The sequence below is a fragment of the Callospermophilus lateralis genome, chromosome 3 (assembly GCF_048772815.1).
Source record: "Callospermophilus lateralis isolate mCalLat2 chromosome 3, mCalLat2.hap1, whole genome shotgun sequence".
NCBI lineage: Eukaryota > Metazoa > Chordata > Mammalia > Rodentia > Sciuridae > Callospermophilus > Callospermophilus lateralis.
The window spans coordinates 117,106,266-117,122,375 of record NC_135307.1 but is presented as its reverse complement, the minus strand read 5'-3'; the positions used below and the strand labels follow the sequence as shown (position 1 = coordinate 117,122,375).

The 16,110-nt window shown below is 44.1% G+C and overlaps 1 protein-coding gene across 3 annotated transcripts in view; it reads right to left on the bottom strand.

The window, feature by feature from the left end:
• Arid3b (AT-rich interaction domain 3B) overlaps positions 1–16,110 on the bottom strand; it is a 48,270-nt gene that overhangs the window by 7,781 nt on the left and 24,379 nt on the right. For all 3 annotated transcript variants that reach the window (XR_013090666.2, XM_076848695.2, XM_076848696.2), the window contains exons 3-5: positions 15,737–15,808; positions 15,471–15,543; positions 546–729 (exon numbers count right to left, since the gene is read on the bottom strand). Coding sequence is in view for 2 of the 3 variants with exons in the window: in XM_076848695.2 (XP_076704810.2) it covers positions 546–729; positions 15,471–15,543; positions 15,737–15,808 (329 nt within the window). In the remaining variant the exon portion in view is untranslated. The remainder of the gene's footprint in view (positions 1–545; positions 730–15,470; positions 15,544–15,736; positions 15,809–16,110) is intronic.

Genomic DNA, 16,110 nt, shown 5'->3' with positions numbered 1-16,110 from the left:
ATACTCTGGAAATGTGGATTTTAGAGATAGACAGACACCCAGGCCTGAATCTGAACTCTACCACTTATTGGCTGGTATAGCCTTGAACAAATCATTCAACCTCAAAGACTTAGTTTTTATAATATAGAAATTAGGGAAATGACTACTTCACAAGACAGAGGTTTAAATAAAAGAGAATGGTAAAGTACTAGTACACAGAAGACCCTGGGTTAGGGCGACTCTCACTGTTACCTGGTCTAATGTGAGATTCATCTCTAAAGCTCCTCACTGTTTCAGGAATTCCATTCCTCCTGTTTTTTTTTTTTTAAATATTTATTTTTTTTAATTATCAGCGGACACAACATTTTTGTTTTGTATGTGGTGCTGAGGATCGAACCCGGGCCGCATGCATGCCAGGCGAGCTCGCTACCGCTTGAGCCACATCCCCAGCCCTCCATTCCTCCTGTTAACTGTGTAATGGAATGTCCTTCCTTCCTCCTCCAACTCTGGGCTAAAACATCCCCTTTCTCTAGCTTCCACCTCCTTCCCCAGCCCTGGTCACTCACTGGGTCCTGAGGGTAAAGGCGGCGCTGGTGATAGACGTGGGCAGGTTCAGGCCTTTGGTGATCTCCCTCCAGATCTTCTTGTTAATAATCTCCACCAGGCCCCCCTTCTCTGTCACCAGCTTATACAGCATGTATAGATCCAGGATCTGCTTGGCCATGATGGGGATCCGGTTGATGGGGGTCCCTGTGATCATATAATAAGAGAAAGACAGGGCTGAGAAAGATGCCTATGTATGCTCACACTTAGCTGAGTTGGAAACACTGTTCATGAATCTGCTTAGAAGTGTGATTTAACTCAAACTCCCCAAACCTGAAAGCTGTCAGACTAGCTGTTGATTCTCTTTAGGATGAGAAGGACAGGTCCAACTCCCAGGGTAAGTGGCCTTAGGCAAGACACTTAGCTTCTCTGGATCTGTTTTCCCATCTGTAAATAAGAGGGCAGGACTAGATGAATTCAGTGAGGTTGTCTGTTTGCAATACAATTCCAGATTATTTCCTAATGATTTGGCAATTTATACTCCTCTGGAGCATCTGGACTCTACTCAGGGGCTGCTTCCTCTGGCAGGTCTTATCCTGACTCCCTGGAAGGAGAGGCCCTTCCTGATCATACACCTGGCTAGATCCTTGTTACTCCCTGGTAGCAGTTTGTTAACAGTATGTTCCTTTGCATACTGCCTGCCTACTTCTCTCCTCCTGCTACAGGATGGAGACATGGTTTCTTTCTTTCCTGTGTGCCTCACCATGTCAAAGGAGCTGCTGGACAAACAGATCTCCAGGGGAATGAAAAGCCACTCAACAATTCTCTTTCCACTAATCACCCCACCCCCTCTCTGGCCTCTGAAAGAGGGAGGGTCAGATCAGCTTCCGCCCAATAGCCCCGAGGGGAAGTGAGAGGAGCCAGGGACTTGATTAGGAAACCTGGCACCGGGCAGGAAGGGCTACTAATGAGCACCAGGGGATGGAAGGGAGGGCGGTACTGGGGTCCTTCACAGCCGGCTGGGATGCTCGTCAGGAGGCGTGATGGATGACTGTCATTTGGCAGCCTCGGGATTAATGATCTATAGGTCAGAGGGGAGAATTCCACAGGGAAGGGTCACCATCCAGGGCAGAGTACAAGACTTGTTGCCTTTTGATGGCAAACTCCTTTTACTGTACACAGGCTGCTGCTGCTTTTCGCGTACCTCGTCTGCCTGCCCCCATCTCACTGAGGACACACTGAGCTCTCTGGTGGTGTCACCACGGGGGGGTGGGGGGTGGCGGGGGGCCGGCTATTTGCTGCTCTGCTTCTCCCGCTCTCTCCCCTAAAGGCAGGCCAGTTTTTTCTTCTCAGTCCTAAGCATCAAAAGCCAGAGAATGGAGTCAAGGGTCCCACATTTCTGAAGAGGGAGCATGTGGTAATGCTATGGCAGGATCACACCTCTTTCCTAAGAGTGGGAAGGAGTGACCAATCTTGAAGACCTTTGTCTTGACCAGTGGTCTTTCGAGAGTCAAGAACAAAGGGATCATGGAGTTAGATTGAAAATATTCATAGGTAAAATATCAGCGGATTACTGATATACTCTGACACAACAGTTCACAAAGTGGTTAACATCTCCCCATGCTGTTGTGGACAGTGAACCTCACTCCTACCACAAAGACAAAAGCCTGATGTGGCAGAATTGATCTCCTAGCAGGACAGGGCTAACACTACTTCCTTCTGGAGGCCTGTATGCCCAAATATACTTATGGCTTTGATAAATACACAGCTTCCATGGTATTTCCTGAAAGTCTGGGAGGACCACTCCCAAGGTTCTTTCACATAGGCCTCCTAAGCTCACATTTCCAGAAGCTTCCAGGGCATCCTCACATGTGACCTATTCACTTCCAAGTCAGAATGTGTGTATGAACTCACCTTTATCTCTCTAAACTAATTCCTTTCCCCATCACTTCTTCTGTCCCACCCCTAACCCCCACTGTTCTTTTTTTTTAAATTTATTTTTTAGTTGTAGTTGGACACAATACCTTTATTTCACTAATTTATTTTTATGTGGTGCTGAGGATTGAACCCAGGGTCTCGCACATGCCAGGCGAGTGCTCTACTGCTGAGCCACAACCCCAGCCCAATACCACTGTTCTTATAGGTTAGGCAGGAACCTTAAAGTCAGCACTAACTCCTCTTTTCTCCTTATTACCCACTTTTAGGTTGTTAGGAGGCTCCACTGATTCACCTTTTGAAGTTCCTTTCATAGGCATATTCCTTTCTGGCTAGCAGCACACCACCCATGTTCCCAATACCCAGTTACAGATCATCTATAAAGTACCACATTTCACTGCTGCCAACATGAGTATCCTGTGCATCCAAATCTTGCACCAAAACAGTTTAGTAATAAATGATTTTAAGTAATACTGGCACAATTTTACTTTAAAAAAAAAAGCTTCACATAATGGTAAAAAAAAAAAAAGACATAAAATCTACCACAATTATGGGTGAAATATGGTATTTGAGCACATCCTGACAACTCCTTTCATTCCAGTCAGCTGGGATTTTTCACAATGCTCCTTGGGTCACAATGACTTCTGCTTCTCCGGCACTGTCCCTCCTCAGCCCTGAAATGACCTGCCTCCACTCAACCCTCTACACTGTCTACTCCCTCTAGAGAGAACTGTCCAACTACCCTAGTTCACATGGATTCCTTCCCTCAGAAATTTCTGTGATACCCTTCCAAATTTGGCAATTATTGTATAAATAAGTTTCACGTATGCCATGTGGTATCTCAGAAGGACTGTTGGCTTTGTGAAGCAGGGACAGTCTTTCCTTTGCCACACCTTGAATATTATTGTGGCTAATAAATAAGCCTATCATGCAGATTAAGGGAAAATGCTTCTCAAGGTATTCAGCTCTGTGGTAACTCAACTAGGAACCTTAAAACACATGCTCATGCTTGTGGGAGGACGGCTGAGATTCAGTTTTGAGTGTCAAATGCTGATAGCCCCAACAGAGGTCACCTTCCCCTTTCAGTCTTAAAAAGGTCTCATTCATTCATTCATTCATTTTTTGGTACTGGGGATTGGACCCAGAGGCACTGAGCCACATCCCCAGCCTTTTTATTTTATTTATTTATTTTTAATTGTATATGGACACAATGCCTTCACTTTATTTTTATGTGGTGCTGAGGATCAAACCCAGTGCCTCAACACGTGCCAGGCAACATTCTACCCCTGAGCTGCAACTCCAGCCCCTCTTTTTATTTTGACACAGGGTCTTGCTAAGTTGCCTATGGCTTCATTAAGTGGCTGAGGCTGGCCTTGAACTTGTGATTCTCCTGCCTCAGCCTCCTGACTGGTTGTGGTTACTGGCATGTGCAACCACACCCAGCGACATGGGTTAAACCATCATTAAACCATTATTAAACAGCTGGGGCAACTGGAGGCAATCACCCAACTGAAGAGAGCTCTCTGAGGGTCATTGGTGTCGGTCCTGCAGAAAACCAAATCTCCACCCCTAACATGGAAGGTGAGGGGAGTGGAAAGGTGGGTGCAGAACACCTGATGGGGAAGCCTGCAGACTGTCAGTCACTGCTATCAAAGCAGGAGCTAGGATTGAGGGCTCAGAGGGCTTAAGCGCTGTGCTGCCAGGTCCCACAGTACAAGACTTGTCACAGGTAAAGAATGGATGGAGAGTAGGGGATTTTGAGATCCCAGTTTGAGATTCCAATACAATGGGGTTAAAAAAAAAAAAAAAAAGGAAAGATGTTAAGAGTATATGTGGCTGGATTTGTGAGTACACAGAGCAGTTGTGGCTGAGGGTTTACAGCACAGCAGGGTTTGCCCAGCTGAGGGAGTGCCATTTATTAGACCACCTTGGAGAGACATACCATACAATTTTAGAACTCCATGTATTAACAGCTTTCAGACTTTGCATTATTTTCTTCGGGATCTCTTTGCAGTGGTAAACTGTCAAATGTAGAGAATACATTATACTTTTAGAAATGGTCATCATTCATTTGGAAGCAAGCCAAGTGAACAGGATGAAGGGATCAGGATCCCTTCATCCTGAAAGGATATTTATACTATTTTTTACCTTTATTTTATTTATTTATTTTTATGTGGTGCTGAGGATGGAACCCAAGGCCTTGTACGTGCTAGGTGAGCGCTCTACCGCTGAGCCACAACCCCAGCTATACTGTTTTTTGACTGAAGAGGAGATGTGGACATCTAAGACAGACTTTCCAGTGTGGTTCAAACTGTCTCTAAGGGCAATTCCCCAGAGAGGAATGACACGTTCATTCTGAATAGTAGTCAATGGACTAAATGTTCAGCCATTTGAGACAGCTTCTTTGAAGAGTAACACTGTTACAGATGTAGAAATTTTGTTAAAAATTAGCCTCTCTATAACCACCCAGAGTGTGACATATTAGAATGAGAACTGCTTAGGGAAGGGAAATGGTAAATGCAGAATCTGAGAAGACAAGAAGGGTCCAAGTGGTGTTTGAAGTCCAGGCTATAAAATGGCTTCTCCCAGAACCTGCAAAGAGAGAGCAGCCATTCCTGGGAATCATCTCCTCATACCAGAGGACTGCAGCTAATGCAGGGACACCCTGGTAGTGGCCCCTGCAGCCAGTCCCACCCTGGGTATACTGGGATCCTGCTTTCCCTCACCCCACCTCACCGCACACGGACCCCTCTGGTCAGGCACTCTGGTTCCAGAGATCAAGTCAATAAGGGAATCAGTCTGTCTCCTCTGTTAAAGGGTTAAAGCAGCTCCCGGGGCAGGTTGGCCCCTGAGCACTGTCAGAAACAAAGCTGAGGCCACCCACTGGGTAACTCTAGATGACATTATGATTTTTGCACATTATCTAGATAATCCAGATACAAAAAATCTGCCCTGGCTTTAATTCTTCTGATGACCAAGATTCAACTGGAATCCTCAGGTTGGTCAGTTTCAACAGTTCACCTTATGCTGAATGGACCTGGTAGTCATTTCCCTTGTCAGAGAAGATTCTTCTATGAAGAAAGAGGGAGAGTCTTTTAGCTAATACATACTCCTGGGGAATGGGACTCGGGGACTCAACAGATTCCACAGATTCAGTTTCCCCATCTATGAAATGAGGAATTTTAGAACTGACTTTCAGTTCTAAAGTCTTATGACTTTCAGAATAAAAAATCAAAACATAAATTGATAATTGTGACTACCAGAGAGAGGATAACTCACTTTTAGGGAATAATGTTGCCAAGTGACTTTGAAATGCATGATTTGGGATCTTTTCCTGTGAAGGACCTTCTATGGGGTTTAAGACTAGGTCCATGAAGTTCAAGTCCACAAGTAATGGTTCTTACGCCTTTCTTCAGGAGAAGGGGACAGGGTCTCTGACTCTCTTTAATATCCTCCTCTAAGGAAGCTGTTCACCTGAGAGAGGTAAACTTGTGACCACAATAAGCACAAAAGCAGCTTGCTGTGTACCATCAAGGAGGCAATCTCACATCTGAATTGAGCTCTCTGAGGGTCACTGGTGTTGGTCCTGCAGAAAACCAAATCTCAGCTTCCAACATGCAGGGTGATGGGGGCGGAGGGGTGGGTGCAGAGCACCTGATGGAGAAGCCTGCAGACTGTCAGTCATTGCTATCAAAGCAGGAGCTAGGATTGAGGGTAATTAATCATGCTCCCTCTGACAGGAATCCAGGGCCTTATCTGTACCCCAAGAAATACCGCTGGTCTCCAGTTCCCTCCTCAATAAAGGAGACTGACAGTTGCAACAAAGAGGCTCCTTATCAGATTTCAGCCAGGGAGCCTGAGGCAGCCCCAGGGACGGATGTAAAAGGCTTTTATGAGGGCCAGGGACCCAGTGAAGCCTCCCTGTGGGACTCCTGGGGCTTTAACCCTTGTTGGTGGGAATGCTGCTAGGCACTGGCACTAGCAGGCCAGAGTTGTCATCAGGCTCTTCCAGTACAGATATAGCCAACAAAAAATGTTCCCTGGCACTTTACCTTTCTTTCTATCAGACAATACAGAAGTAGCTAGGGTAGAGGTGAGGGCAAGAAAGGAAATGGCCACCTCTGGCTCTAGAGACAAAGATAGAAGATGGCAGAGTGCTGAAAGGAAAGCCACTTCCTCTTCATAACAGAATATGGGCATGTTCAAGTGAAGACCAGAAGCAATAAGGAGCAGGGTCCCCAGACAGACTCACATGGCTGCTTTCCTGCCTACTGGTCAGGGGTGAGGGCCCAGGACCCAGGGCGTGGCCCTACTAGGGACTCTTGCTGCTTTTTCCTGGCTTTCAAAGAGATCATTAATCATTTCCATAGCCTGTCAAGAGAGCCGACCAGGGAGCCTAGATGAGTTTAGAAAAACTCATGTTAAGCAGGGAATGTGCACAGGCAGGCAGGCCAGCTTCCGAACCATTCCTCTATAGCATTCTTGTGCTGCTCAGGGAAATGACTGGTGATTTTTCCCCAACTTGTTTATGTAGAAAATACCTCCCCATGGGGAGACTGGGTGGCAGTGTTCAGCAGTCTGTAGCCTAACTGTTCCAGAGGGCAGGGCAGAGGCAAGGACATGCTAGTATCCTATTTTTTTTTTTTAAAGGGAAGCCTGGTGGCTGAATTCAGAGCTCTGGATCGTCCTTGTGACACAGCAAGCCCAGCCCCAGATCCCATAATTTTTTTTTTTTTTTTTTTTGAGAGAGAGAGAATTTTTTAATATTTATTTTTTAGTTTTCGGCAGACACAACATCTTTGTTTGTATGTGGTGTTGAGGATCGAATCAGGGCCGCACACATGCCAGGCGAGTGCGCTACCGTTTGAGCCACATCCCCAACCTGCTAGTATCCTATTACTGGGCTGACAGGTATACTTACATCTGCTGCCTCCAATTGCACACTGAGTGGGTCTGACTTACATATGGTATGGTGCACTAACCTAAGTATACAATGGATCTGTACTTCCATATGCACCATGTAACCATCCTTCAAGACAAAATACAGAATGTTTCCAGGGTCCCAGAAAACTCCACCACAGCCATTCTCAATCAATATCCATCCTCCGATCCCACCAGCCTGGAGGTAACTAACCACTATCCTGAAATGCATTTTCCTGAACTTTATATAAATGGAAGAATATAGTATATAAGCTTTTTTTAAAAAAACCTCATACTTTTTTTTTTTTTTTTTTTTTAAAGTCACTTAAAAACAGCCACCATTACCACCAAAACTTTAATTTATTTATTTAGGTACCAGGGATTGAACTCAAGGGCACTTGATCATTAAGCCTCATCCCTAGCCCTATTTTGAATTTTATTTAGAGACAGGGTTTCACTGAGTTGTTTAGTGCCTCGCTGTTGCTGAGGCTGGCTTTAAACTCCTGATCCTCCTGTCTTAGCCTCCTAAGCCCTGGGATTATAGGCAAGCGCCACCACTGTGGCTTTTATTTATTTATTTTTTATGTGGCACTGAGGATCGAACCCAGTGCCTCACACATGCTAGGCAAGTGCTCTGTCACTGAGTCACAACCCCAGCCCTATAACCTTTTTTTAAAATGTAATCTTTTGGGCTGGACTTGTGGCTCAGAGGTAGAGTGCTTGCCTTAGGATGGTGAGTCACTGGGTTTGATCCTCAGTGCCACATAAAAACAAATAAATAAAATAAAGGTATTATGTCTATATACAACTAAAAATATTAAAAAATAAATAAAATAAATCTTTTGTGTTTGGCTTTTGCTCAACATTAGGACTATGAGAGTCATTTCAGGTATACAGCAGCAGCTCATTTTTTCACTGTACCGCATTATGTCCGTGCCACAACTTATTAGTCCATTCTACTACTGATGGGCATTTGAGTTATTTTTTATTTCTAACTATCATGAATAGTGATGCTATCAATATCTTTGCATGTGTCTTTCATGAAGAACAGCACTTGTTTCTGTTGGGTATACACCCAGAAGTAGAACTGCTGGGTAACAGGCTCAGCATATTAGCCACAAAACAGATTTCCAAAGTCGTTGTACCCATTTATACTCCCATCAGCAATGTATGGGAATTCTAGCTGCTCTACAATCTGGGAGGCTAATTTTACCGCCCCCCACCCCCCCACCCCTGGCCCCATATTCCCTACTGGTAATTGAACTCAAGGGTACTCTGCCACTGAGCTACATCTCCAGCCCTTTATAATTTTTATTTGAGTCAAGCCTGGCTAAGTTGCTGGAGCTGGCCTTGAATTTGTAATCCCCCAGCTTCAGCCTCCCCAAAAGCCAGGATTATAGGCAGGCACCACCATGCCCAGCTAAATCACTGTTTTTAATACTCCAACTTGTACTACTAATTGCTTGGGTGAAATTCAATAGTGATATAATGTTGTATTCTGCTATGGTTAATAATAAATGATTATTATGGTCATGCCATCTCTTTCCTGCAGGGCTGCTCTACTAGTGAGGTCTTGACAAAACTTGTCTTCCAAGTGAACAGAAGAGAAGTTGGCAAGAGTGGACTGTCAGACCCTCTCTGCTCTGCCTGCTGCTGGATTACCACACCTTGGCTAGCTGGGAGGGGTACACCTCAAGTGCCTGGATATGCACCATTATCTGACCTTCTACTGCCAATCTTGCCACTAGACTCTTAGGCGTTGCAATATCCTCAAGGCATAAGTGGGTCAAACTCTCACTTCAACCTTTCCTTAGATCAGCCCTTGGATAATTAATGAATATTGGCTCAGTTGGAACGCAATAGGCAAACACTATGAGACAACTCAATTTTACCATCCACGTGCTAGAAAAACCAACAAAAGATTTTTATTTTTATTTTTGTAGTGCTGGGGATTGAAATTGGGGCTTTATGCATGCTAGGCAAGCACTCTACATCTAAGCCACATCTCCAGCCCACCGATAAGACTTTGAAAGGAAAGATGTTGAATTTAATGACAAACTGCGCCATTAATTGCATGCCTGTAATCTCAAGGGCTCAGGAGGGTGAGACAGGATGATTGCAAGTTCAAAGCCAACTTCAGCAACTTAGCAAGGCCCTAAGCAACTTAGTGAGATCGTGCATCCAAAAACAAACAAACAAACAAATAAATAAATAAAACAAAAAGAGCTGGGCATATGGCACAGTGGTTAATAGCCCTTGAGTTTTCAATCCCTGGTATTAAAAAAAAAAAAAAAAAAAATTCCAGGCTCCCTTCCCATTCATTGTGGATAACTGAGTACTTATGGAGTATTAAATGATTATTATAAGAGGTGAAGGAGAAACACCATGTTTATCATAGCAGCTGGATCACCTGGAGCAAGAAAAGGACCTGGCCTCTGACAAAGGGCTTATCCTAAGAGTCAAAAATATGCATTTTAGACTTTCATTTGGAGATAAAGTTAGAAAGTGAAGACCACCAACTTATTTAATCTGACGAAGACAACATATTTTATTCTATCAGGAAGGGTGTCCAGGGCACAGAATATTTACTATAAGACACAAAGAATACAGAAGAAATCGCCTTTACCAAATGGCAAAAGCAATATATGTCATGAACATTTCCTTGCCTGAGATGGATAGATAAGCACACAACAGAAGGAAAAACACTCAAATTGCACTTTGAGGCAGACCAAGCCCTTTTCCCACAGTAAATTCTTTGTATATACACATCAAAAACAGACCCAACAATCCATTGGGGAAAACCAAGGTCAGTAGGCAGCCTTGACCAGAAGTATTGGGGGTGGTAGGGCTTCTCTACTAGTGAGGTCTTGACAAAACTTGTCTTCCATGTGAACAGGCAGGCAGTTCCTTAGCTGGGGGTGGGAGTTGGGGGGTGGGGAGAGCAGGAAGGGACAGCCCTATTTGAGGGCATTATGGGTGTGTTTCCTCTGATTCTATCCCATCCTGCCTTGAGAGATGGCAGTTTCCTTACCCCTATGAGTTGTCATACCTGCTTTTTCAAGAGACAGGAGTGATAACCCTGGGATGCAGATTCCTCTTGCACACAGCGTTTTTTACCCTGAGCTAATTAACTAAATGCTATGGGACCTTCTGCTGAGCCACAGTCCATGGAGGTAGCCAGCACTCTGTGGGGCTCAGAATGCTGAAGGAGAGACAGGCTTACTGGGTACTCCAAAGGGAAGTAATGGGGTTGCTAGTGTTAGGGAACACATTTCCCAAAAGCAAGAGGAGCAGGGGCTAGGGTTGTAGCTCAATGGCAGAGCTCTTGCCTCACATGTGTGAGGCATTGGATTTGATCCTTAGCACCACATAAAAATAAGCAAATGAATGAAAAAAATAAAGGTATTTTTGTCCATTTATAACTAAAAAGGAGGAGGAGGAGGAGGAGGAGGAAAGAACATTGTTCTGAAAGTTAGAATATTAAAGGCTAAGGTCTGCTCTCTGGCCATAGGTAAGTCCCTGAATCTTGGGGCTGATTCATCATGGCTGCAGGTGATAATCTTTGCTTTCTCTATCCCATTGAGCTATAGCTGTGGGCAGCAGATAATGGGCCAAAAGAGTTCTATAAAGTGTATGGGTTAATAATAAAAAAAAAACTACAAAATTGCCAACATAATTTTCATCATCACCACTACCACCACCACCACCACCATCATCATCATCATCATCATGGCTCTTTAATGAGACTATACTTTTGTTTCACCTGCATCATCATCATCATCACCATGGCTCTTTAATGAGACTATACTTTTGTTTCACCAGCCAGGAAACAAGTTTTTCTTCCTCACTGATGAAAAACAGAATTGTTTATGCACAGCCTTTGCTTATCAGACTTATAAATCAGTTCCTCCCCTTGGGCACTGGAAAACTAAATGGAAAATCTCTCAGGGAATAGTAGCTCAGAAACCACCCACAGTGAGTTAAACTGGTCAATTTTTTTTTAGAAGTTTTTTTTTAGAAACTTTATTTACCAATTCCCAATCTTTTTTTTATTTTTATGTGGTGCTGAAGATCGAACCCAGTGCCTCACACATTGAGGGGCAAGTGCTTTGCCATTGAACCACAACCCTTGGCCCCTTTTTAGAAGTTTTTGACTTTTTTTGCAAAGAAACATACACATACACATGCCTGATGCACCTGCATGCGTACCTGCAAGTATATGTATGCCAACAGCAAAAGTAGGCAAAAAGGGACATTAGAGTTCTGAAATCTAACTCATCTTTCTTAGAGCAATATTCTTGGCAGGGCCTGGGGATACAGAGCAACTTGTTTTATTCAATTTGGCTTCAGTCAGCAAAAGAGGAAATACATTATTTAGCAAAGAAAGCAAAAAAATATTTGGTCTGAGAGATTGTTGGTATAGTTTTCACATAATTATTTTCTTCTTTCTTTTTTTTTTTTTTTTTGTTCATCAAGGGTAGTTCATTGTCTGTGGGAGTTCAATAGAACAATAATGGATACCAAAATACAGAGCACAAAAACTTACAAGTTGACTCTAAGATAACCTTCTCATTTTACAGATAAGGAAAGCATGGCCACCAGAAGGGAAGGGTTTGCTCAAGATCATCAAGAGGGGTGGTTGTTAGCCCTGGATTTGCACTCATTAGTCCAGAGCTCTTTCCCCTTCCATGGGTCTCCTGACATGATTGCAGCAGTGCCATTCCAAGGCCAGCAGGAGACAGCATGAGTGGGGCACTGCCTCAGCTCACTCTAGTATTCTCAGGCTCTTCTGCTGTTCAACTGGGTGCTTACCAGGGTGCAAGTCCCTAGACAGACCTAGACACCAACGGCTGACAGCTGAAAGGACCATCTGTTGCGGTCAATTCACCCAAATGTGTTAATAGCCGAGAGACAGCACAAAGCAGCAGTTAAAGTCTGTGCCCTTCTCCCACTGGACTGTCGTTTTATCACCTGCAGCTGCAGTCATTCGGAGCAGCCTGCTGAGTGCTGCCTCCTTTGTAGCCCAGTCTACTTCCTCGGTGGTAGCCTGCTGTGTGAAAGCTGCCAGATCTTGCTCACAGTGCAGGTGGACATCACAGGTCTTTCAAATTCAGGCTGTACGCATTACTCCTGCATAATCTACTACTTATCCTTACATTAGCTCCAGAAGCTGAGTTGCTGATCTTTTGCCAAGGTCTGAGATTTTTTCCTTGGTCTCAGTTAACAAGATCTGGCTCAAGTGTCCTAGACACTCCACTTTGGGAATGACAAATAAGTCATACATGTCTAGGGGCTCTTGGCCCGTCCATTCTGGGAAGAGCAAAGACAGTAAGTTTCACATGATTCAAAGTACAATCTGCTCCTAGCTCTTTTGAACTATCACTCTAATTTATCAGATAAGAGCATTACAGGAAGAAGACTCTAGGTCTTTGATACACTGGAGCAACAGCCCCTCTGAGAGCTTTCTCTGCACTCCAGCCCAGGGTGTGGGCTCCCGGTACCCTCTGGCAATCAGTGTGTGTGTATGGGGGGGGGGGGGGGGGAGGGGAGCTCAAGGTACCACCTGACATAGGCCCACCCTCAAGTACTGAAAAGAGGTTAAGGTGATTTCCATAATGAGATTTTTTTCTTACAGATCATTTTTTTGGGGGAGGTGGGGTGGTAAATGGGAATTGAACCCAGGGATACTCTATCACTGAGCTATATCCGCAGCCCTTTGTATTTTTTTTGAGACAAGGCTAATTTGCTGAGACTGATCTCAAACTTGAGATCCTCCTGCCTCAACCTCCCATGTAGCTGGGAATACAAATGTGTGACACTGTGCCTGGATTCTGCAGAAAAGAATTTTTATCTTTATACTCTTCCCCATCCTTCTATGGCAGGTTCTTACCAGGAGGCAATTTTGACCTCCTAGGTGTCACTTAAAATACCCAGAGGCATTTCTGGTTGTCATGACTTGTAGGTGGTGGTGGTTAATATTAATACCTAGTGAGATGAGGTCCAGATACTGCTGATGTCCTCCAGTGGACAGGATAATCCAGTTCCCAAAGCAAATAGTGTTGTGGCCAAGAAATCCTGTACTAGAATAACTAACAAGCAGCCGGCTGAACTGTTTCCCTCTTATTGGTGGTGATAGCAAATAGTGAAATATCTGACACAAGTGCTGAATAGAAGACAAAGATTTACTCAGGACCCAAATAACCATAAATTGACCAAAGGCAAAGACTTCTACTCTGGGTTCACTCAGAAATACACTAAGTGTATTTCTGGGCAGCCCCAGAATAGCAGATGGATAGCAAAGAGTGCTCTCTACTGACCTCCAATCAGGGCAGCTGTAGAAAGGAAGAAGAGGCACCCAAAATCTCAAGGGAGCTCAGCTGCCCTGCATGGCAAACTGAGTTATGACAACAAGAAGACTATTCAGACAGCAAACATGCCAGTACCTCTCTGCCTGGACCTGTGCTAACATTGTGGGCACAGATGTATGACAAAGTAGCTGTCCTCAAGGAGCTCCTACTCTAGTGGAGACATGTAGCAGTAAACAATTACTGACATTTGCTCTTGGCTAGGCTGATCTAACTTCCATTTCCCCTTAAAAATCCTTCTGGGAAGGGGAAAAACAATAAAGTAGAAAATAAAGCAGTGGAGCTACATTGCTGATTAAAATCTATATTGCTATGGCAGTCCCTCTGAGACAGGATCAGCTCCTGGGTTTGCACCAGCTGGGCTTGTGAAGCTTGTAAATAATTAAAAGGTAATTGGAAAGGGAGACCAAAGTATTAAGTGGATTTCTCTCTCTCAGGGCAACCAGGGAGTTTCACTGCTGCCAGTCACATTATCTTTTGGGATTATATTCTTGTTTTTTACTAACACATGCAGCTCCAGATAACCGTTGGAGAAGTAAACTAATTAGGGCCGCTTAAACTGCTTTTATAGGCTTGGAGATTGCAGGGAACAAGATTTAAAACTTTCGATTGCCCTTTTAAGTAAATCAGCAGTAATAGCCCTGCTACCAAGGAGGCAATAAGGCTTTGGAAGGTGAAAAAGGGAGGAGAAAGAGAGAGAGGGGAGGAGAAAAGGAGGGAAGAAAGGAGGAGAGAGGGAGGGAGAGAAAATGCGAGAGTGAGAGAGAGAGAGAGAGAGAGAGAGAGAGAGAGAGAGAGAAACAGAGAGAAACAGAGAGAGAGAGAGAGAGAGAGAGAGAAAGAGAGAGAGAAACAGAAGCTCAGCCTAGAATAATAAGGAGAATTTCATTCCCAAGTCTCAATAAAGTTGCTGACACAGACCTCCAAAGATGCATGATCAGATATCAGCAGGGTCCTAGAAGCAGCGCTAAAACCGGAGTCACACAGTTTGCTGAGGGCATTCTCCTAGAGAATCTGGTTTCTGGCCATGCTTCCTGAGGACTGACCCAGCTGGTGAACCCATTGCTATGATATGATATTAAACTAGGAAGTTGAGTCACTGGGCTCAAGACTCAGTCACATCATGGTCTACAATGCAATGGCTATTGGGGTTGGTGAGAAGGGCAGGAAAGGAGGAGAGAATTGAGTGGGTGCATTTCAATGCAGATGTACACATACCCTACGGTTAAACTGCAGAAATATTCTGACCAAACCACTGGACGCAAATATCAAAGAGCCAATGGATAAGAAAATGTTGACTTTTTCTCTGTGGATCATTTCAGTTTCTCTAAAAAACTGTTCTACTTACCATTCTGAGTCTCTATGATATTAGATACATCATCAAGAAGCCCCACATGCTAGTCTAAGTGAAGCCCAGGGCAGCTATAAGGCTAAGAATAAAGCATATTTGAATTTGAAATGACTCCAGAGACCAGTTAATTAGAAGAGAGACAGAAATAAGGCAGTGCCAAGGATGATCACTCCATCCATTTTCTGCCAGTCATCTCTATCTTCTTCAATGTGGTTGTCAGTTTTCAGACAAATCCTAAACCATTTACCTGAGCAGTAAATGCTGCTCATCTTTCTGGACAAGGATGGGTAAGGAAGGATGTGTAACAGTGACTAGCACACAGAAAGCTCCCAATAAATAAGCACTGAATTGGAATACCAAAGAGACTGCACACTCACCCCTCTTCTGCATAAAGATGAAGAGATCATCCAGGAATTCTTTCCTTTCAGGATCACTGTCCAGTTCATACAGCTGCAATCCCAACCCCAAGAGAAAAACAATGAAACATTCCACTTCACTGTAAGAAATCTCATAGTAGAGACACTACAATCACCCAAACAACTAAAGTGTGACTGACTAACCACTCACATCCTCATTCTTAGGGATCAGACACAACCCATTGCAGAACTGCCCTCATCTTTATCACACAGGACATATTACAGACCTTGGCAAAATCTCGAGAGATCTCTCTTCCCCGACCTCCATCGGCATCATCACTCCAGGCCAAACCACCATTCTAGAGGGGAACAAAACATAAAAATGTTGAGAAGGGAATAGGAAGAGAAAGAGTATGAGGGCAAGGTAATCATTTTGGGGGAAGATGATGCCCTTCAGATGATGCTTGGCTCAGACTAGAAATGACTGCTAAGTGACCACCACCTCTAATACTCTTACAAGAATATCTTTTTTTTTTTTTCCTTCTCCACTGATGGAGAAGAGTGGGTATCACACTTATAGTTGATAAAACTGTAAAAAGGGGACCCAAAGGCCACTGTTCTAAAAACCTTTCATTCCCCAGTTGATCTTCCAGAAGCCATC